We start from the raw sequence: 22,690 nt of genomic DNA, 5'->3' as shown, positions 1-22,690 counted from the left end.
TAGATTAAGTGTTTTGAAGATAAAAAGTATTTGGTAAATTCTAAATAATAAATAGCTAAACTTTGTTATCCTTCATGCAAATGCTGTCTATAACTGAGAAATTTCAGGGACATGTCTTGTTACTGAAATTTCAGTTTAATGAGTTTGGAAAGACAGCGAATGCTCAATTTTAGTCAAAGAGAAAACAGAATCATTGCAATCACTGGGATATCAGTTCCTGGGTGAGACTGTTCGAAGGGGAAATGCAGCCTGTGGCAGGAAAAATCTGCCAGGAAACGTACAGCTTTTGACAAGGTAGGAAGAAGAAGAAGTTGGATAAAGAAATCCCAGTGGATGGGATCACCCTCTTGAGACACTGGAGATGTAGTTTAGTTTTCTGCTATGCCACAGACTCCATACAAGTGGATGTGGAATTGTGATGACAAGGCAAGTAACCACATGTCAGCTGAGCAGCGATAGTTGTGTGTTTGCTCTTGACTTGTCATAAATGGGAAGTAATGTGAATTAATCTAGATTGCCATGAAGAGGGTAGTGTAAGGTAATGCATTTACTGTAACCCTCGTTCATTTCAATCTAAGCTACTTTGCATTTACGGCAAGGCAGGGATGCAAATCCTGACAGTTACAGTTACTATGGCTCAGCTGGCACATGGTTAGCACGTTAAGCACAGTAAGTTGTGTGTCTGAGTCCAAAATCTCCCTGTGCTTCAGCTCCCCATCTGTAAAATGGGGATAGTAGCACTGTTCTATCTTACAGAGATGTTGGGAGGACAAATGCATTGAAACCAGGAGGTGGCCTGTTACCACAGTAATGGGGACCATATGGACACCTTAATATAGAGATACACTTTGCACTAGTCCCACATTACAGGTGCCTCCCCAACGCAGATGTCCAAAGGGCAGCCAGGCACTGTGACCACCTCCCGTCTCTGAGGGCATTGCTTTTTCGACACTCTTCTTCATATTAGCAAAAATGTTTTGCGGAAAGGTGGTTCTGTTCTTTTCACTGTGAAATCACATTTTGTGCCCACAAAATTTTGAAACCTGGCTCACAAAAGAGCAACACAAATAATGTTCCCGTCCTTCCCTTGTCCCTTATGCCATGTTCTCCACCCATCTTTCCGCTCTAGTAAGCAATGGGACCTGCTGTTCCTTTTATTAATTTGCTCTATGTCATATGTATATTAATATATTCCATAAAATATTTTTGCCAGACAATATAAGCTGGCAGACAAGAAAATAAAGAAGGGCCGTGTATCTCAGAGGGTCTCATCCAGATTTATTTCTCTCTCCTTCACTGAAGTTCTTTGCAGCTTCCTTTGGGATGTGCCTTTTAAACAAGTTCATCTCTTCCAGGGAGAGAGGAAAGATCATTTGGAGATTGTTTGCTGTTTACTCAGTCACGCTAACTCATCTTGCCAGTTTTCTGGCGGCCCCAGCCAAGAGCTTTCGCCTCTGACAGCTTCTGTGCTCTCTCCTTCCTCCTCTGATTACGCAGCCCAATCTGTCACCCTGCCGACGGGGGTCTCTACCCTGCTGATGGCTTTCCACACTCGGCAGTAATGACTTTTGGCAGGCCGGGAAGGCGCGAGAGCTTCTTCCCCAGCTTGGAGAGCCGTTAGGCCCTCTCTGCCTGTTAGCTAAAGCACTTTGTGAGGTTCTTTGGTAAATAAATGAGTCATTTTAATCCAACTGACAGCCTGGCACCTGAGCAAGCTGCCTTCCATCTGTACTTCTAGGCCTCATGTAGGCAGCCAATTGTCAAGCTCAGGGCCTTCAAGACCTCACCATTGAGTGTCTTTCAAAAGCAACTTTAGCAATTTCCTTTGCCCTAATTAGATTGTGTGAGAGGGACTGAGCAAACCAAGGCCCTTGCAAAACTTTTGTGGCTGTGTTGGTTCTGATCTTCTGCAGCGATACGCCTCGCTTTCAGTGTGGCCTTTTTGCCCTCCGTTCCTTGCACCCACCCCTGCGTACCCCACCACCACAAGCACAGGCTGGTAGCATGAATTGTTAGAAGCAGAAATTTCAGCATTTCTGGGGGTCCTCAGCTGGATTGTACCTTGATGCCGTGTCATTCTGTGGCTTGCAGTTGGGATCAGGGCAGGAACATGGTTAAGGTTTCACATTATCTTGTTTTTATCGTGTTTGCTTGGCATCTGGATTTTCTTTAAAATTGCCCTGGTGTAGATTATTTCTTCTTGCTCCTGTGAGATGGTCACTTACTTCTCCCTTCCATTGCCCATTGAAAGGAATCAGCGGTGACCTGCTGAGGTGTCATATTCTTGATTTCCTTGTTATTAAGGAATGGTGGTGTGAGGTCATGCGTGGAAAGGGGAATGCTGTCTGGGGCAGTGTAAAAGAAGGGAGAGTAGTACATTGGAAATCTATTGGGCTTCTTGAAAGAGCACGGGCAGCAGGTTAGTGCTTCTGTGTGTGGAATAATGTAGTGGTAGTAAAACTGGATAATTGTTGCTTGGGCTGTATTCTCTATCCTGGTAAGTTGACCCACAAGTATTTTTCTAAAGATCTGAGAAGCAGGAAGCTCATGGGCTCTGCCAGCAAAGGAAAGCAAATCAACTCAAACTTTTTATCCTAATTCTACCTTGCTGCTGTCTACTGGGGCCTTTGAGGAAAAGGAGCTACAGGAGACACAGGTGGACTGATACTGAGGAATCTTTGAGAGTTTGCAAAACACTCCAATTACCAGTAACTCCCAAGACACTTCTGAAAGAAAGCCAAGTTAAACCCCGGGAGAATAGCTGCTGATATGTGTCAGTAACAGCTGAGTGGAGTTGGTGGCATTGTGAAAGCAATAGTGAATACAAGGCTGATGATGGGAGAGAGCCTCCTCCTAAAATGTTGTCCCTGGCTATTAGGCTTTCGGTTAACCTTTTCAACTTTCCTGCTTGCTTTGGCAAATGCACATGAGAACAATACTGTCTGCAGCAGTAGTTTCCCAGCTAGGGGTGTTGAGAGAAGGTACCTTAGAAGAGGAGTGAAAGAATCCTGGTGGATGAGAGGGATGGCTTCCGCTCCTGCCATCTCCTTCTCCTCCCCATGTTGGAGGTGCCTGCTCCTGACCACAGGGACAGCTTGGCTATCTGTTTATTTTCAGTAAACTGACCCTGTCCCAAGGTCAGAGCCCTCTCATCAAACACAGCCTTTCCTAGACTACTGGGTCTAGAGCGCAGTATAGGAAAAGACCAAAGACTCGTCAGTGTGGAAGTATATAAGAGCCAGCCAGATAGGAATCAGATGTCAGCACTCCTGTCTGATCATGCTGTAGAGGTTATAATCTTGTTATCCCGGTAACTGCTGTATGTGTTCCCTGACTTCTCTTGATTTATTTTCTCCAACCTCCTTTAAATGGCTTTTTGTACATCTGTTCATTCTGACTCTGGGAACAAGTCGTTTCTTAATGAGTGTGTTGGAGCGAAAGTGTGTATTATTTCAGAGTGGGCGCTGTGGAAAGTGTCTCCTCTTTTACTGCAGTTGGAGCCACAAAGCAACCTGGCTAGTGCTTATGGGAAGGCCTTTGCTGCCAAAACATCAGCTTCCTAGTCTTTTAACGTGTGTGGGAGTTGCATGAAAACACTTCAGTGGGTGGCTGACACATTTTTAGTACATTAAGCTCCTGCTTACGTTCTTAATATATTCTATTTTGCAACTAGCTAAAAGATACATGTGTTCCAAAACATTTCCTAACAGAGTTAAACCTGCACACCTGCTCTGCTATTGCGCGTGGTGAATGTAAAATCCAAGGAGTATGTGAGGACATTACTAATGAACAGAAAATCAAGAAGGGAGATTGAAAAGTATTTGCACTCTCTCTTTGTTTTGAACAGTATTTAAACTCTCTTTTCTCTTTGAAAGGGTATGTTTTTTGAGCTATCCTGGCTATTGATAACTAAAGGGTCTCATTCAAGTCCTTCTCCAAGTTGATAGGTTTTCTCACCAGCTGGCACATCAAATAACACTCCTGACAGCAGCTTCAGACTCTGTTCTTCGGGGCTGAGTTTTGTTTCTCCAAATCAAAACCAGACTGGTGAAAATCTTAAGGGGTAGCTGAAGTCCCCTCTCCTTGAGCTGTACTCCAGCTTCCTGCAGATTCTGCTAAATTGTTTGTTGGCTTTTTATCGTAGGGCCAGGTGACCTGCAAGTCATCTGCTCCTCAACTTGAGACCATCACCTAGGAAAGAGCTAATTATTTGTAGGTGGAGATCAGTGCATCTTTGGACATTCCACTCAAGGCCTAGGATCCTTGACCATTTGCTTTATGGCCATTTTCCTTTTCATCATAAGCAGCCTGGTTTTAGTTCTTAGGCTTGCTGTGGAGAAAGGTGTGCACAGAAATAGTGTTGCCTTCCAGAGATTTAATTCTGCCTCTCTCACTGTTGGGGCAGTAGGTGCCTATGCGCATTTTCATCAGTGAAACAAACTGAAGAACCACAGGTATCACTACCATTAAGACAGTTGATTCTTTCAGATATATTGTAAAGGGACTGTAGCAGACTGCTGTAATTCAACACCACTCTTTTGAAATAGGTGTTTTTATATCCTCCAGGCTTTGGGCCATAGTAGTGGATGGTTTTTTATTGTATTATTCTGTTAACAATATTCCTTGCTTTTTAAACCCTCAACGTTATTTCTGACCTCCAGTCCATCTCTCCCAAAACTAGGCACATAAAATTCCTACCTGCATAGCCGGTTTTTTTCCTGGCATGATTGCCATCCCAGAAGAGTTCTTACTTTGCTGATATCTTCAAAGCATTTTTACTAAAGTAATTTCTGTATTAATTTTAAAGGATGTTGCAGCACGTGGACTAGACCTGCCTCAAGTTACGTGGATTGTACAGGTAGGTTTGCTGTGTATGTATGTATGTATGAAGTGCAGTCTTGCTCAGATGAAAACCCTTTCCAGTCCAGACCTTCCCTCTGCAGTTTGCTGGTCTTTGTGCTGATGCCTACAGGTGTGGGAGACCCACATGTTCCTGACTGCAGGACTGGGACTCAAGGTTTTGCTAGGATACAGCATTGCTACCGTAGCTTTGGTTTTGACAGTCTGTTTTCCTCTTCAATAACTCTAGTGTTATCAGCTGTGTAATAATATTCCACTGGCTGGGAGGAAGCACCCTCCATTTCCTTGCAAAGGAAGCCAAATCTTGTGAAGTACTGGCCATCTCTCTTGCAGTTCTGTGTTTCTATTTTTCTGAGCTTGCTGGGGAGGCAGTTCCATGAGGAGTTTAAGTGGGATCCTAATGTTAAACATTGAGTAGCCCCATAGTGCCTGTGCAATGACCTGAATGTTTCAAGTGAGGCTTTGCTGGGTACCTGTAAGCATTCAGCTTTCAGTAGAACTGCATAGTTCAGATTTTCCTGGAGAAAAAAAAAGAACAAAAAAAACCAAAACCCAAACCCAAAAAAACCCCCAACACTGCTGCATTGCTGTTGACAGAAATATTGTGTTTTAAAAAAAAAAAAAGAAACTAAGGGAGATGGATTGAACCTTAAAAATAGCAGCCTGTCATTTCAAAGAGGAAGCTGAGAGCATGAAGCAGATTTCATTTTTATAAAAGATTTATAATTAAAAAAAGGTTAGTTGAATTGAGGAAAAAGTGATACAGAGATTCTTGTGTATCAAGTGACATCTGGGTAAAAAGAACAGGGCACAGAGCCTCAACAAAGCTTTTTCATTTCTACCTCATCCCTTCAGGTAACAAATTTGATTTTAATTTTGTGGTTTTAAAAAAGAAAGATTTTGTAGCAGCTAGCTAGTCGGAGAAGGCTGGGGAAGTGAAGTCTTTAATTCCCAGATCTGTATATTAATATAATTTAACCAAAGATATAGTTGCCAGTGTTAGAACGCAGTGCAAATTACCTAAAGCCCTGGGAGACTTCTGTGTGTCCAGAAGGCGAAATCTCAGCTGTCCTGAGAGCTGTGTCCAAGAGCAAGGACCTGCAGGGAGCAATTAGATTGCTCACAGCATCTTACTCACACCTCTAGCCAGTAGAAACTTTGCCAGAGGGCACAGGTATAAACACTAGAGTGGGCTTTGGTTGTTGGTTTTTTTCCAGTTAAACTGCTGAGGGCTCATTTCTGAGCAGTATCTCTGTGCATGTTCATTTTTCCAGGAAAGAGAGGAGGGGGGGGAAGAATAGGGGGAGGTTAAAGGGAGGGAAATATGTCACCCTTTATCAGATCTTGCAAATGGCAGGGCAGTTTTGATTTCCAGTGAAGTAAATGAGAGGCACCGCTATATTTGGGGGGGCTTTAAGCAACATTTTCGTAGTGCCTGATAATTGTTACACGGGCAGGCAATCGCTACCTGTATCATAGGCTGCCGAAAGCACTTACTCCCTCATCTCTCTTAGATTTCTTCTATCCAGTAACCAGCTATGATTTGCTTTAATTGAAACAAAGCAATTTAGCCCAACTCTGAATTTGAACCTGTCATCTTTTATTTTATGGCTTTTCTCCCAAATGCAGAGCAGGCAGCTTCCTGTTCTGGATGGGCACTCCTGGGGGCTGGGGTTTATGGGTCTTTTTTTGTTTTGTTTTTTATTTTAAGGGAAGCAAACAGGTTCCTGACGTGCCTGTATAGAAATAAAATGTAAAAGGCAAAGAGAGACACTGAGATGGGGAAACTGTCCTATTATCTGAAAGTTGGCCAATGTGTCACATTCACATGTCAAAAAACTGCTGTGGCTGAGGTGGCTGAGTGATGGTTACAGGGATGAGCCCGATGGGCTCTTTATAAACAGGCCAATTCCGAGGGAGGTACAGCATGTGGGTTTTGCTAAGATCCCTTTTGTTTCAGATGAGCGGGCTGAGTGTCTCGTTTATAATTAACATGCTGTGTTCTGTTAATTCCTCCTTTCCCTTCTCATGTTCCCTTTTTGAAGTATAACGCTCCGGCTTCACCTGCGGAATACATCCACCGGATCGGGAGGACGGCTCGCATTGGCTGTCACGGGAACAGCCTGCTTGTCCTGGCGCCTTCGGAGGCAGAATATGTCAGCTTGCTGGCTTCTCACAAGATTAAGTGAGTCAGAAACACGAACAAAAGTTTCAGCTCATCCTTGCTAATTAACCTTCCATGGCACTTTCAGCGGGACTGTGTCTCGTGCAGGTTTTAATAAGAATTTATTAATTCTTGTGATCCAGGAACAGCCCCAGACTAGCAAAAGGAGAAAAGGAAAGTGTGTGAAAATCATCAGCTTGACAGATTGTGCATGAGTGAGTGTGTGTGGTGAGGGGCAGAGAGGAGACGATAGTCGGAGATCCTTTGCACTCTGTTGTTCTCTCTAGCCCTGGGTTCAAAACGTGGCTATGTGGAGATCACAAGTCAAATGAGCCTGTCAAACGCTAACTGGCCATCTGCCTGCATAGCACCATATTGTCAGAGATTGTGCTTTCTCTTCAGGAGAGATCCGGCAGAGAAATAGCTAGGGAGCTGTGGGTCATATCTGGCAAGTAATTCGCCAAGATGTGTTGTGTAAGTGGTTTGTGACAGGAATAGTAGAGGCTTTTGTAAGTGGTGAGCGCCCAGTATGGTCCTGGAAGGCAATAAGGAGGGTGGACTGTGCTGACCAAAAGTGGGGGGTGCTTCCAGGCTAGCTGAGAGAGCTTCTCTTATGCCGGCTCCAGCTCAGACTTGGGAGTAGACAGTGAGAGCAAGCCAGGCTGGGTAAGGACCAGCCCACTGTGCAGTTGGCTACCTGATGGCTGACACATGATGAGATTTTAGTCCAGCTCCGCTTGCGCAATGGTCCTTTTGTGAAGAAAAACCACAACTCACTGCTCAGCATTGCTAGTCAGGAGTGCTATCGAGTCTCAAGGCTCCTCAACAGTCAGCTGGATATATGTGACTCCCCTTGCTCCCTGCACTTCTGTCTCTCGGCGTTTCAGAACATCAGCCGAGTAGAGTCCCTTTAGTGTTGTACTAGTGTTGATAGAGCCCTGTAAACTCATGCACAAATTAGTTCTCTTTTATTTCTTGTGTTTATGTCGGGTGGAGCTGCTTGGAGTCGAATTGGTTTTGCATCCTTGAAACAAACAAATGTTGGCAGTAAATACAGGCTTATTCTAGGCTGTGAGCCATTTAGTGGTCTAACAAAGAGCCATCCATCATCCCAGGTAACTATCTATTAAGCAGACACCAGCAAGACATGGAGGGCTAAGCTGACAGGGGTTTTTTTCATGTAACAAACAGCACTGACATTTAAAGGTGAAATCCCACATAATTGTGAATTTTTAACTCCAAGTGGAAAGTTCTGTTTTTCTAATATTTTGGAAGTGTTGGAGAAGGAGAGGGAAATTTCCCTCCTTTTTTTATTTTAAATGTTAATGCTTTTATCCGATTTTGTTGTTTTTTAACAAGTTTAAGGAGCAGTGTCACTCACACTGGTAATTATATCTGCTAAGGAGACCTGTTGTTGAGCTAGCTGTGTTCTTCAGGAATGTGTAGAAGACTGTGCTGAACAAGCAGAGGGAGGTTTATGTGAATAATTTTTTTTTCTTCACTTCTCAAATCAGTAGAGCCAAACAACTCTGGGGATTGTCTTTTCTTGTTTGTTTGTTTTATGTTCTTCATAAAATGGGCTGCCCTGCAGATAAGGGACTTGCCAAAAAAGGAGTGTAATTTGCCTTCCTTGACCCCCGTCTTCAGATGGAAGAAAATGAGTGTCTAATTGGCATGGGTGGGTGATTAGGCCTGTTTGCAGTCATGTGTCCTCCGCTTTTCCTACATAGTAGCGCATGGTGTGAGAAGGGGCAACGGGATAGAAAAGAGAGCTGATGAATTACAGAGAAGATGCAGGAAGGCAGCTTGAAGCTAAAGGCAGCAAGTGCCATCAGCACAAATTGCCGTTACCCTTCATAAACAGAGCATTATGGTGATAATCCTGACAATTTAATTCAGTGCAAGGGCGAAAGACAGCATGTGTTGGACTGTCACCGATCCTCTTAAGCACTGATAATTTTTGTTTCTCTACCCCAAGTCTTTGTAGCTTTTGACTTGGACTGCACAAGTTACTGGAGTTTGCATTTTTTTATTCTTTGCTTAATTTTTAAATCTCTTGGTTTTTGTTGAGGATAAGTGTGTGTTGTGGATTTTTTTAATTTGTTTTTTCTTTTTTAAATGAAATTCCCGCTGGGTTTATTGAAATGTAAATACTTCATAAAATATGTATTTCTAAGAAGACAAAGCATGAGATGGGTCCCTGCAGCCTTCAGCTGGTGTAAATGAGCAGTGCCATGGTGATTTACAGTAGATGAGGATCTGACCCGGAGTTTTTTCTTAAGCCCCTCCACCCACCCCAGCATGCATGGGAGTAAGTCCAGAAATGTTGAGAGTCGGAAGTAATGAGAGCAGACGTGGCTTTGTTCCTGGATGAAAATCCACTTTGGAATTAGGGATGACTGCCTTTGAAATTGGAAATCGCTCGCAATTAATTTTCACTGGTACCTGAAGCCTCTCCTTGGCTTCCACTGTGGAAAAGCAGTGTTAGCCTTTGCCAAAACGATCTCACTTTGGCTCTGCTGAGATCAGTAGTTCCCATTGGGGCTCAAGAAAGCTGCATGTCTCTCTGCAACTTTCTTTTTGGTCTTTGTGTGGCTTGAAGTTGTGGTTCCTTTATCTAACTGTAAATGCATATGTGCATGCACATGCACACTCATGTTTTCTGTACATTTCTTTTTTTCTTTTTTCCTTTTCTTTTTCTTAAAGGTTAGACTCCAAAATGTTCTGTCTTGGCTCTAAGCGTAACTAGCAGATTTTCCTTCAAAGGGAGGAGGCAAGAGGCAGAAGAAAGTCAGTGAGGTTCACCTTTCCCCCCCCCCTTACGTCTCTTTTAGTTCCTTCAACTGCAATCTAGCAGCGCCTGCCTCGACAGCTATCAGATAATTTCTTTATCTCCTAACGGCAGCCTAACTAATTTATAAAGGAAAACGCATCACCGTGAAGGCACGAGTCATTTCTTTCCTTTCTGTACGGTTGTGCTTGCCCCCCTCCCCTGCTCCCCTCACATGATGCTCCCTGCTGTGAACCAAGTTCACATATCTGTTAGGCTGCGAGCTGGCAGCACGCCAGGCAAGAGGAGGATCGGAGAGGGGGTGACATCTCAGACAAATCAATGTCAAAGGTTTGACGTTTTCATTCATAGTGGTGTCAAAGCAACCTTTGGGGGGGATGGGGAGGTATACTTTTCTCTTTGCTTAAGTGGTTGCCATTTATGTTTTAATTTACTATTATACTTTTCAAAACCAAACAGAGAAATCCTCGGTTGTTTTTTTTTTATGCTCCATTTCCCTTTCTCCCCCATCGCTCCCCCGCCTTTCTCTGCATCCTCTGTGGAGGAATCTGCTACATCGTGAGTCCCAGCTGCACAGCAGTGGGGCTTGTCTCCCATATAGGATATCTTATGGCCACACTGGCCTGTACCTTCCAGGCTGGATGGCTATTTCTCTGGACAATCTCTTTTCCTTTCCTTTCCTTATGTTGTGGTAGTGAGCTGGCTGAGGCTGAAAAGACAGATTGCAAAAGTAAAGGTATTTGTTGCTTTAACTGGGAAGGACTGGGGAACAGGCGAGGATCACAGTATCCTGTTACACAGTGTGGCAAAGACTCGTCCATTCCTCCTAGCCAGGTGTTTAAAGATCTTTGAGTGAAAAGAAAGAGGATATCCTTATTGTTGTAATTTCTTTCTGTACTTTACAAATTGAAGAATACCAGCAATGCTTCCTTTCAGAAACCGCATACATCTTTCTGACCATCTGAGATTCAGGAGTCTGAGAACTGTTGGACCCCCAAGATTTCTCTCTTCCTTAGACTGATGTAACCCCAAATGAACTCCTTGGCTTCCATGCAGTATTTATGGTATTTATTCTGGTATAAAAAGGAGAAGAATCTCTTTCCTAGAGATGACCTTTGCCCGTTGCTGAAAATTTGGGCCCACAAACTTCAGCTTTTATCATCTGAGTAATTCCCTTGGAAATGGGACCCAGTTTGGATGCAGCTGTAATATTAATGGCCTGGAGCTGCACAGCTGTTCCTGTATTGTCACCTGGTGTGCGTGTGCCCCACAAGACAGTGTTAAAGAGGACAAAGAATTTCTAGTCTCCTGTAAATGCATCTCTAAGTAGGACCAGTCACTTTAAAATGAAGCAGGTTTGTAAGCATTTCCAGTATCTGGGCCATAACAGTACCCAGCAGTGTCTTGCAAGCAAGACTGGGGAATAAATCATCTGGTTGAATCTACAGGAGGAATGTGAGTCGACAGAATGAAAATAAATGCCCAGTGTGAAACCTGGCTAGGACAGCTGACTGAGCCTCCTGTATTTAAAAAAAATGCTATGGGGTCCCTAATGGGTCAGGTTTGGCTTTACACTTCAAATGAGAGGGAAGGTGAGTTCTCAGAATGGGGAAGGAAATCAAACTGTGTGTTTGGTGTCAGAGGTGGCTTTTGGAGCTATAAATGAATTGGAGGGTGAGTGTGTCTGTCAGGAAGTGTGACTCTGAGCTTTGACCCAAGCTATGTAGCAAGAAGTTGGAATGGTGTAAGATCTTGTGGGAAAGTGCGATGATGTGACCAGAGGGAGGGAAGCTGTGGGAGAGTTGGCTTGATAGGAGGAGTTCCTTGGGATCCTGTTGTTACCCTCTGAGCTTGAGCCACTATGAGAGGAAGGAGCTGTGTCTTTACACAGCTTTAGCTTTAGCTCTTCAGTTTTGGGAGCATGGTTGCCTAACATGGGTAGAAGCAAATGCGTGTAAACATCAAAGCACTTGTTCCTTTGAATGAGGGTTGAGCAATGTCTCTGATTCCAGAGAATCTGGAAGGTAAATTGGGGGAGACAAGATGCAGAAGTAGCAAAGTAAGTGGAGCACATCTTTCCAGCCTGTATGTGTATGTCTTAGTCTCTTTCTCACACTTGCACAAGCAACTGAATGCAGGCACCTTCTGCTCCCTGCCCATGGTGTCTAATGTACAATAAAATGTTTGACACCCTCTGGGTTCAAAGTGGAGGTTACAGATCTTACTGTTTATAGTTATAAAGCAAATCTAAAAAAGTATTAATGTTAGGAGCTGCTTCAGCTCTGTTTTGAGTTTCTTTTAGTGGAAAATGTAACCAAATGGTTCCCAATTGTCTTGGTGCTTCTCAGTCAATGCAAGGAAAGAAAAATTACGAAAACAACAGAAATACAATTAAAGGCTTAAATTTTTTCTTTAATCAGTTACTCTGGTTAAGAACCAAGGAGACTTTCAGTTATTTTGATGCTCTGTTAGAATTGGAGTGTGTGTTGGTGACTTGTAACAGCACAAGAGTATGGGTAAAATTGTGTCTGTTCCAGTGAAAGCACCAGTCTAGCTGGGGTTGAGATTTTACAGTAGTTACACTTTTAGGGTGGCTAAGTGAGTGTCTGGGGTAAGACTTCACGTATTTCAGGGATAAATTCTTAAGTTGAATGTGTAAATCTCAATCTTTTTGCTATCTGTTATCAGCCTGTGGCTTGTTAAGTGCTATATTTGAAAAGTAGGAGAAATGGTAACTTTTTGTCTTTGTTGCTTCAGCATTTCAGAGATAAAGATGGAGAAGATATTATCCAGCCTGATGAAAGATGATCGCTTCAAGTTGCACAGACCAGGAAGAAGGGTGAGTTATCCTGCTGATTTGGAATTGCTCCAATTTTCATTTACCGGTTAAACATCACAAGCATTCCTCCCTTATCTTCTATCTTTACAATACAAGGTTTGGTATATCCATGACGTCCAGAAGTGCAAATAATTATAGAACTGCCTTATATCACAGTTGTCCAATCTTTAAACTGTTGTCCCCAAAAAGCAGTTGCTTCTAACTCTACAGCAAATATTTTTGTAACAGACAGTGAAGGTTTCTGGCTGCAAAAGCTTTGGGTTTCCCCCCCACACAATGTTTCTGTTTCTCTTGGCTTTTCCACACTAAAATACTGTTGGAGATCACAAATGACACAAAACTTCTCTGAAGTAATAAGGGAATTTGGTGATGTGTTATATAGGGGGTTTTTTATTATCTGTATTTACTTGAAGCCTAAAACAAAGCTCACTGGGTTGGCGGGCATCTTTTCATTGACTTCAGCAGGCTTTGGGTCTGCCTTCAAGTTGCTAATTCACAGAATTCAGTCATTTGCAATTGATGTCTCAGGCATTTCTGCATTCTGGCAAATTAAATCCTCCAAGAACCCTCATTTTGAATGGAAGTCAAGAATGTGTCAAGCATGATGCAGCATGCTCTTTTTTTCTGTTGTTGCTGTTTTGCCTGCTCGTTCTTTCTGTTATACCATGTATGAGCCTTCTTGTTTCCTGCAGATGACTGTTATGAACTGTGGTGTTCTTGGTAAACATGCTTTTGAAAGATGTTCAGTTTTCCTACGTGCCCTATATTTTGCAGAAAGCCAGATCTGTGGCTCATCTGAGATACAGCTCTATTTAAAGCTCTTTCCCACTACTGCAGTTTTTCACTGAAATCAGCCTGTAATGCCTATATTTTAAATGTCTGTAACATGCCTAGGATATGACCTCTTAATTCATTCAACAAATATGTAAAAGTTTAGCTGTACTTTATTAATGCAGAAATTATCTTAAATAGTTCTTCTGTGTATAAATATTTTCCTTTTTTCCTGAATATGCTTATAGGCAGGTAACTTTGTGTTCTTTGGAGAGTTTTTCAACAATTACATTTATGCGGAAATTGCACTTCAAATTTGTTGCTGACATGAGACAGAATATTACCTGTTCTGGGCTTGAGAACAAATGTTATTTCATGGAAAGTGGGGGGAAAAAAAGAGAATGTGTTCTTTCTAGGAAATTATCATTTGGCTTTTGAAAAGTGGCAGGAGAAAATGCCTGCTGAATGTTGTTAAATGTCAGAGCCCAGTGCTTGCATAGGTTCAAAAATCGTTGATCCATTTGGAAAATTCTCACCTAAACATCTCAGTGTCTTTGTATCCTTGCCTTTGGAACAGCAATAAAAAGCTAACAAGTCTGTTTGCTACCAGGACTGATCAAATTGGTATTTCTACCATGCTTTCAAACTGTAAAATACTCTACACATCTAAGCACAGAATATTCTAAATACTCTTCTTTTGTCTTTCTCCCTTTCCTTCAAACAACATATAAAACCAAACCATATTTGAAAGTAGCTATTACTCTGGTTTTTGCTCAGCAGCGATGCCTGGGCTTGCCCTGCCATGCCAGGTGCTATACACAAGTACATGTGCGGAAGGAGCTGGTTCCTTTCGCTTGCAGTCAGAGGTGGGATTGAATTCCTCTTTTCCCTCTGCCATCAAAGTGAATGGGATTTTGCTGTTGACTTCACTGGAGCTGAGATATATCCACTCTGGCTGTAGGATGGTCTGATTCTGCTGCAGGAACTTATAAATACAGAATAACCTATTTTTGTGTGACTCAGAAACTGAAAGGATTGGGACTGAGAAATAGAGTTTCTCTTTATGGAAAAAAAAAATCTGTATCATTTAATGGAGATGAAAATTACCGTAGTTCTGTCAATATCAAATAGGCTTCTTCAGGAATTACTTGAAAAATATATTAAATGCAGTCAAGGATTCATTCTGTTTGTTAGCTTTGTATTTTATTGCCATCAGAGGCTCTGTAAGTGGTCTGCATTGCTTTCTCAGAAGCTGCAGGGGCATGTTTCCAAGTTATCAGGAGGGTTAATCTCTCTTAAATTCTGTAAGTTTGCCATAAAGACAGTACGATAGGCTGGGAATGCAATGGGACATTGTATAGGACAGAGTGTGATTGAGGTCTTGTTAGGAGGAGCTGAACCTGATCCGTTTGTGATGTTGCCATTGGAGAGTGTTAGCTTTGCTCATCAGCTCTTCATGCATTGAGTCATGTATATATTATAGTCGTGCACACAGGAACCTCATTATAATGCTCTTCGGTTCTCATTGCCTCAACTGAAGTCCATTATAAGTACCACATTGGAACATGTATTTTTTGGGCTTCTGTGTGCAGCCAGGGAGCAAGCTGAAGTGCCTGTAAAATGTATATTTTATATTTAGGTATATAAAATATATATGTGGCTATGTCTGGGTGTGTGAATGTTCACCTGCCTACAAAGAGAATAAATTTGGTCTTTCAACTTTTATGGAGGGGGGCAGGGGGACTTGGTGAGTTCTAGAGAAGGTGTGTGGAGGTTAGTAAAAAGTTGTTATTAAAACAAAATCCTTCATTTTGTTTTGAAGTCTAATGGAAGTGGGAGATGTTACAGCGTGGCTTTTTGGTGCTTTTTTTCCTGTCTTTTTTTTTTTTTTTTTTTTTTTTTACTGTTTTAGGAAAGAACTTTTCTACCTCTGTCTAGCTTTATGGTGTTTCAATTCCTTCTCCCATTAAACATATTCTCTTAATGAAATCAGAAGCTTTCAGTACTTATTCCCAACCTCTCAAACCTAAAAGCTGCAGTCTTTATAATCGTAAGTTTTCTTCTTCTGAAAGACATAAGTATGTCTTTTCCTGGTGTAGTTGGTGTTTGTGGGAGTACCCCGATGTCTCAAACCAGTTAAATAACATTGCATCCAGGCCCATTTCTTCTTTTAGCTTATAGATATTGTTATTGATCACAGTCATTATGCTAGTTGTTAGCGATCTGCAAGAATAGGCTTTAAGCAAACACAAGGTAGAAAAAGTTCTCCTATCCTGCTATTCTCTGTAAGGGTAATAATGCTTCTTACTTAACAGATGTAACAAATTCATCTAGATGGAGAGTAGATCAAGCAAACCTCTGGAGTAGGCTTTCATGTTTTGGGTCTTGGAAAAATGTGTAAGGTCTCAAATTAATTGTCCTGTTCACCCGAACCAGGATACGAGCAGGATTAAAGCTTGCTTGTGTGAGTAAAGCATACAGGATGGCTTCCAGTGCACTTCCAGTAGCACTATTTTATTTGATCTGTCCAGACACTCACATAGTGTGCACATTCTATTTTCACAGTTTGGCTCTGAGTCAGTTTTAAATTTAGATTTACTTTTTTATTATTATTGTGTGTATATATATATATATTTTTTTTTTTTTTAGATGAACCTCCCTGGAAGGCAGGAATCAAACACAGATTTTTTTTCATGCCCATTAGGGGGCAATTTTAAAATGAGATCTGTCTCAAGGGGCTGAAGGGGATAAAAGACAAGGTAGAGATGGGAGGAGGGGAGAAGCTGTTTTCAGAGTACATTATGTTTCCTGCCATTTGCTTTTTTACATTTATTTCTCTTGGACTGACCTCACACTTTGGAAATTATGCACCCAGGTTTTTTATCCCTCATTTTTTTCTCTTCCCTTCCCCGCCCCCCCCCCCCCCCCCCCAGCACCAGGAAGAAGAGATGCCTCATTTTGAAACCTAAAGGGGGGAATAAGAAAAGTCCTTTGTAATATATTGCCATATTATCACTAAATCCCCTGACAGTTGTGACACAGAAGCAAGTCACCTGTCACTTAAGCTTGAGGTCTCTTTAATTTTCTCCTGGAATTCGCACCAGGCTGTCTTTAATTTGAGGCCTTTATTGGAATTCTGAAACCTTTCTGCCTCCCCGGTGCTCAGATCTATTCTGAGTGCTGTTACAGAATGTATACAATAACCAACAGAGGGATTCAGAGGGGGCTGAAGCACTGTTTATTTAACACTCTGGAGGGATTTTCGTGCTTATTCGGTCCTGGCTACCCGGCTTTCAATATCGCTTTGACAACCGTTATGCCCTTCTCATTAATTTTAAACAGTTAAAACACAGGAAAAAGAGAAAAAGTTTTCATTATTAAAGTGCTTTACTTTTTAATAACAGAGGATTCTGTCCGCCAGGGGAAAGGGCAAGCCTCACTAATTTCACATTCATATTAAAAAACGCTGGGAAGGTGACACTTTGTGCTGCCAGGAGGCTTAACAAAAGAAAAGTGATGGGGGCTAGGAGGAGCAGGCAGGCCAAGAAAGTTTTATGTTTCACGTCAATGGAAACTTGTTAGTCACAGCAATGAGTGTCCACTTTGGGGAGGCAGCACCACTTGTAGTTTATTAAACCTTTACAGAGGCCCCTCGACTGCAGACTGTCTCAACTGATTAATAGACACACGCCAAGTCAAACTGAAAGGCATCGGTGAAACAAGCTGTGTTTTTAGTCTTTCTTGAGTGGATTGGGAGGCAGACAGCAGAGAGACCAGAAATCTGGGAGACTCTTCATGTAGCTGTAAAATACCCACTGTTACCTTTGGAAATGTGGATGGACAGTTAGTCCAGGTAGTGAGTGAGCAGGAACTCTGGTCCCCATGTGTGTTTGCTTCCTTGAAGAATAACCCAGTGGCTGGAAGCTGTGGGATCCTGAGTTCAAAAGAGGGCACTGTGCAGGGAATTCAGACTACATTCGAGGTCTGTCTCTGGGCAGATTTGCTGTTAGGTTATAGAGTGGCAGATCTGGGTCAGCAAAACATTTTGTGTAGGGTGCCAGCAGCATTGCCTGCCTTCCATGATCACTGAGGTTCGCAGTGTCAGTGTGGTATGGCTCCCCTGGACTGGCAGCAGTGCAGAGGTGGTGCTCGCAGCTGCGAGGGAGGGAGGGTTTTGCAGCATTAGCATGCAAATCTACCGGGGAAGAACAACAGGATTGTTGCCTTGGCACAGGCCTAGTACAGAATCATGGGAGCTGGATGTTTGTTTTCAGTCAGCCCTGGTCAGATGAGGGGCTTGACCAGTATCAAGTTACTGCCTTGGATCTGGCACTTGGACTTGGATGCTGGTTCCTGTCTGAGTAGCTTTTGAGAACTGTAGTCCCTTCTTGGGAGAGGTTCACATCCATGGATGCTTGGCTTTGCACTTTGCTGTCAACTTTCCATCAAAAATTCTCTTGTTTTCTTGTCCACATTTCCTTTCTCTGCCTGGGTACTTTAGAAGGAGAGACAGCCTCTCTTCTCCTCCCAGCAACAGCTTGCTCCCAGGAGTGTTTGTTTTCTATTTCCTGAACTGCATCCTACAGTCTGATTCTGGGGAAGCTTGAGCACATGCAAAATTGCCCTTTTGGTCTGAGGAAGTTTCTTCTGTCATGCCTTTGGTGCAAGGAACTTGTCTTATTCTAGAGGAACCACGTGATGGCAGTTCCAGTTAAGTATAACTTGTTGACAGTGAGAAAACTTCATGTAGGCATCAACAGTGAGAAGTTCATTTAGTTGGCTTTGTTCACAGGTACTGAATTTGGTCCATTCTCTGGAGCTTGGGGGTGAATGTAGATCTCCTGCCCCATGACTGCCAAGAACAGGCCAGGTGTTTTGGGGAACTGTACAGGGGAACTTGCAACACCAGTCTAAAACTGTTAGCACAGAGTCTGGGGGAATTATTCCAGATAACTCCAATGGAGACAAGCAGTGGTATCTGGCCTGTTGAATTGGACACAGAGGGGGGAGGAGGAAAAGAAAAGAAAAGAAAAAAAAGGGCGAGGGAAAAAGATATGTGATAGATGTTAGAAAACACAGAATTAAAACTGATTTGCTCTCCTCACCACACAGCGCTCACTTGCTGCTTTGACTTTAACATCTTTATCTATATTTTTTTTTTCTCTAGTAATATTGAGAGGATTACCTTTGTTGGCCCCTGGGTGGTTACTGTGTGATTTTACTGTTATTAAATCTATTGTAAACTGCTTCATTATTCCTGACTCAAATTCTCTCTTTCCTCTAATCCTCCCACCGCCCTTGTAGAAATCCTGTGGCACGGACCCTCAGGAAGTCCGGGAGCGGGCCACAGTCTTGCAGACAAAATTTGAAAATTACGTTCACTCCAGCGAGGGGACTGTCCAGTGGGCAAAGAAAGGTCAGTGCATTTCTTTTCAGTTTATTCCAGAAGGGTTCGCGTAAGCTGCCAAGGTTTTCTTCTGGGGGAGAGCTTCAGGGAAAAGGCCTGGAAGAAACATTTTGGGGCCATTGGGCTCTGTAGGGGGTTGAGATGGGCCCAGAAGGCTTTGTGATGATATTAAATGTTAATGTCTTGCATTCCCATATTACGTGCAAATGAGGTTTAATCTTGGCTTTCAATAGGATTCACATCCAAGGGCTCTGACCCAATCACATGAGCGAATAGATTATGCGTCTTATGCTGGGAAGGTCATGGGTGACCTGCTTAACCACGTCCTGGTGCAGTACCCATTAGATGCTTTCAGTTTACACCAGGGATGAATTTGAAGCCTGTAAGACAGGATGCCTTGGGAGCAACTCTTAACAGGCAAGGATCTTAGTCTGGAGGTTGTTGTGTGGGATGGGAGAAAAATGAAAGAGAGGGCAACTACTCAAAAAAGCAGGAAGAGGAAAAACTGGGGTGGATTTAACAATAATTGTAGCGAGGTGCAAATCTGGGATTTGATCTCCCATCTTTGCCAAGCAGAATGCACAGCATTTGTCACTGAGCAGTACAATAAACTCTTCCCTTCTGCTTCTCAGTTTGGAAAATCCAGAGGAAGGTGGATTTGGGGGAAAGACTAAAAACTTGCCAGGGATGTGGTAGGAAAAGAAACACTAAGCAGTCTCCTGAGAGGAGCCAAAAAGGTGGTGCAATGTAGGCACCCCTCTTCTATGTACTGTTCTGTTGCCCAGTAAGGCTGATCTGGGTGCACCTGGAAACTGAACAGCTGTTGTAAAGGGAATGTGGGAAGTCAGGCCCCAAAGGTCCTTGACAATTACTTGGAATTTGGTTATTAAATATTGAGACAAGTCCACAAAATGCAAGAGACTAAACCACTCTTGTTCACGATATATAGGACTGGAGCCTTTCCCCTTTTTTTGAGTCTCCTCTTCCCACATGTCTCCCTTCCTGATTGTTTTCTTTTTCACTTCATTTGTCACTTTGATCTGAGTCAAATCCTGCTGTCTAAGCTTGCGTGGAATTCCTGTTGATTTCAGTTCTGCAGCGTTTCCAGTTAGGTTTGGATGAAGGGAGCCTGATTAGATGAATTTTAATGGTCTACATCATTTCTGTTTACTGCTATATATACCTGCTGTATGCATGTGCGTACAGGTGTACCATATGTGCTAAACTTACATAAGTCACATGCTAAGGGGTCCAAAACCAAATGGGGAAATTGGCCTTTGAGCTGTACAGTGTCATCACAGAAACTGGATAAGGGAAGGCTGTTCTCAAGATAGAAGTTAAGTTCAGCATTAAAATTGTTTGGAATCATGAGAAGTGATTGTTCAAGAGGTCAAAGGTGCTGTTCTTTTCTGAATGTTCTACAAACTTGTTAGGTGATGACATAGAACAACTAGAGCTCCTACTATAATAACCTGCTTATCTAACATTATTCTACATGCTTTTAATGATGCATGGCCATATTGATGGGTGAGGTATTTGAAATCCTACTGTTTCACTCTCCTCTACCCCCTGCCACTGCACGTCACTGTACTGATTCTCACCACCCCCCTGACAGTTGCAGTGCTGATTTTTTTTTTTTTTTCCCCTCAGGGTTTCAAAATACCTTTCTCCTACAGCGAAAGTCTTAGAGGCTTGCTATACAAGTGGCTTGCTTGCACCCATTTCCAGGTGTGTTGTGCTACTTGACTGGTGTAATTACTTTTATAGCTGCACTTTTAAGTCCACAATCTCAAAGCATGTAACTAATATCATCAAATCCTTGATTCTGCATGAATTAGCTTCTTGTAGCTCCCCTGGAATTCCTTATACCCCATGTGAACTTCTAACCTGAAATGACTGTGACAGGGAGAATAACTGAATGGCTCCAGCCACACTTAGAAATTCTATCTATACAGCATGTGTCACTGTGTGCACACAAATACCCTACCCCGTCCCACCCCACGCACACTTGTTGCTGACCTCAGCATTAATAACTTTTAGCCACAGACAAGAAGTACAGAAGATATATCAGGAAATGCTGAAGTGTTGTTCATCCCATTTATCTTGTACAGGAACACTCCACCTCTTTTTCCTACTCTGCTATCTACATATGCAAATTTTCCACTGCTGAGTGGCTTCCATAAGCCCCCTCTTCCTCCCCTCTGCGCCAGGCATCATGAATAATTAACATGGCAGCTGGCTTTTGCTTTCATGGCAGACAATCAATTGGAAACTGTGCCAGAGATGCATTTGTTTCTCTCTCTTTTTCTCTTTTTCCCCATTTTCTGACCTAGTCAATGTTAATAAGCAGTGTTTTCACTGCAGCCTGCTTTCAAAAGGCGAGTGGCTCCCTGCCCACCCCTTCTGCCTCTCGGTCCCGTGTTTTCCAAACTCAAATCAAATGGTTCAGTGAAGGTGCTGCCCTTCAAACTTGATTGACTGATCAGCAGTGAGATGGGTGGGAGGAGGGGTATGGCTGGGCCCTGCTACCTGAAAGATGAATCTCATGAAATGTGGAGCCCCTTTTGGGAAATGGAGGACTCTCATCCAAAGGGTTGCATGGTGATAAGTACTCTGTTTTGGAACTGTGGGGACAGACGGAGCTCAGGAGACTCTGATCCTTCGTGCCACTGGGGTTACAGAAAGTGTGAGGAAGCAAACCCTGCTTTTCTCCTGTGTGTCTCCCCATTTTATAGCCAATAGTTGAGCATTTTGCCTCATTCTTCCTGTCCTCAGCTCATGTGTTGAGAGGGTCAGCAGAGTTACAGGAGCCCACTGCTGTGGCACAATGCTTGAATCCATGGCGGTTTTGGTGTGTTCTTCCTTCCCGTTCCCACATGCTCTGTACATTGGCAAAATGCCTCCACTGGTTTATCCAGCCATGCGGCTGAGGCTGTGCTCTGGGGCCAGCACTGGGAACTGGCTGCCAGCTGAGAGCATGGTGAACAGGTTATGTCACCTGTCTCACTTTCATATCTCATTACCCTCTTGTCCCCTGTTTAAAAAAAAAAAAAAAAAAGCCCAAACAAACAAACAAAACCAACAAACCAACTTACCTAATCTCCATCATATGTAGTGCTCTGTTTTTTTCCTTTGACTTTCCACACTAGCATTTCCTATAGAAAAGTGGGGATGCACAGGTGCAAAGAACCAATCTAAATCCACTCTCTTACATGAGTACAAGTCTGAATCCCATCCCGGACTAGTATACATTGCCTTAGACTCTTGTTGGTCTTGCAAAAACTGTAACAGCTCAGGCAGTTTGCTTCTGTGGTGTTAAGATGAGGTACCTTTTATGTGAATTATGGCCTGACCAGCACTGTTATCAGTCCTTTTTTAGTTGTTTTCATAAAGCTCGCTTTCTTTGATCACAAAATTATAAAAAAATTTCAACTTTGGAAAAAAAAAAAAGCTTTTAATATCTGGCCACTGTAATTGCACATAAAATCTGGAAAACATGGCTCTGGCAACACTGAGAGGTTTAAAGACCTGATAGTAAAGATTTAAAAAAGAGTCACACTCACAAAGGTCTTCATTTAAATCTCATGGGTGCTGTAATGAACATTAGCAGCTCTGAGCTCCTGAGAGGTAAAACAGTTGCATGAGCTGTGGTTTCGACCTGCTGGTACGGCAAGGCTGTTAGTTCAGCTTTGGGTTAGTGTTTTGCAGCTCTCCCTGGTTTGCATGCTCAGCTTGGGACTGAATCTGACAGTTGTCTGGCAGGACTTTGGGAATAGGGGTGTCTTTGACACTTTGATTCTCTAACTCTGATCTGGGGAGTTAGTACCAGCAGCCTCTCCTATCTGGAGAACTGTGGGA

General features: G+C 42.8%; 1 protein-coding gene across 4 annotated transcripts in view; it reads left to right on the top strand.

Moving 5' to 3' along the window:
• The window catches only part of DDX31 (DEAD-box helicase 31), a 51,213-nt gene that overhangs the window by 15,975 nt on the left and 12,548 nt on the right, over positions 1–22,690 (top strand). For all 4 annotated transcript variants that reach the window (XM_069770807.1, XM_069770806.1, XM_069770805.1 and 1 more), the window contains 4 exons: positions 4,808–4,858; positions 6,906–7,045; positions 12,573–12,654; positions 18,730–18,841. In XM_069770807.1, the coding sequence (XP_069626908.1) occupies positions 4,808–4,858; positions 6,906–7,045; positions 12,573–12,654; positions 18,730–18,841 (385 nt within the window). The remainder of the gene's footprint in view (positions 1–4,807; positions 4,859–6,905; positions 7,046–12,572; positions 12,655–18,729; positions 18,842–22,690) is intronic.

This window comes from Haliaeetus albicilla, chromosome 26 (genome assembly GCF_947461875.1).
Source record: "Haliaeetus albicilla chromosome 26, bHalAlb1.1, whole genome shotgun sequence".
Classification (NCBI taxonomy): Eukaryota; Metazoa; Chordata; class Aves; order Accipitriformes; family Accipitridae; genus Haliaeetus; species Haliaeetus albicilla.
Note: the sequence above shows the minus strand (reverse complement) of the source record. Positions and strands in the feature narration are given on the sequence as shown.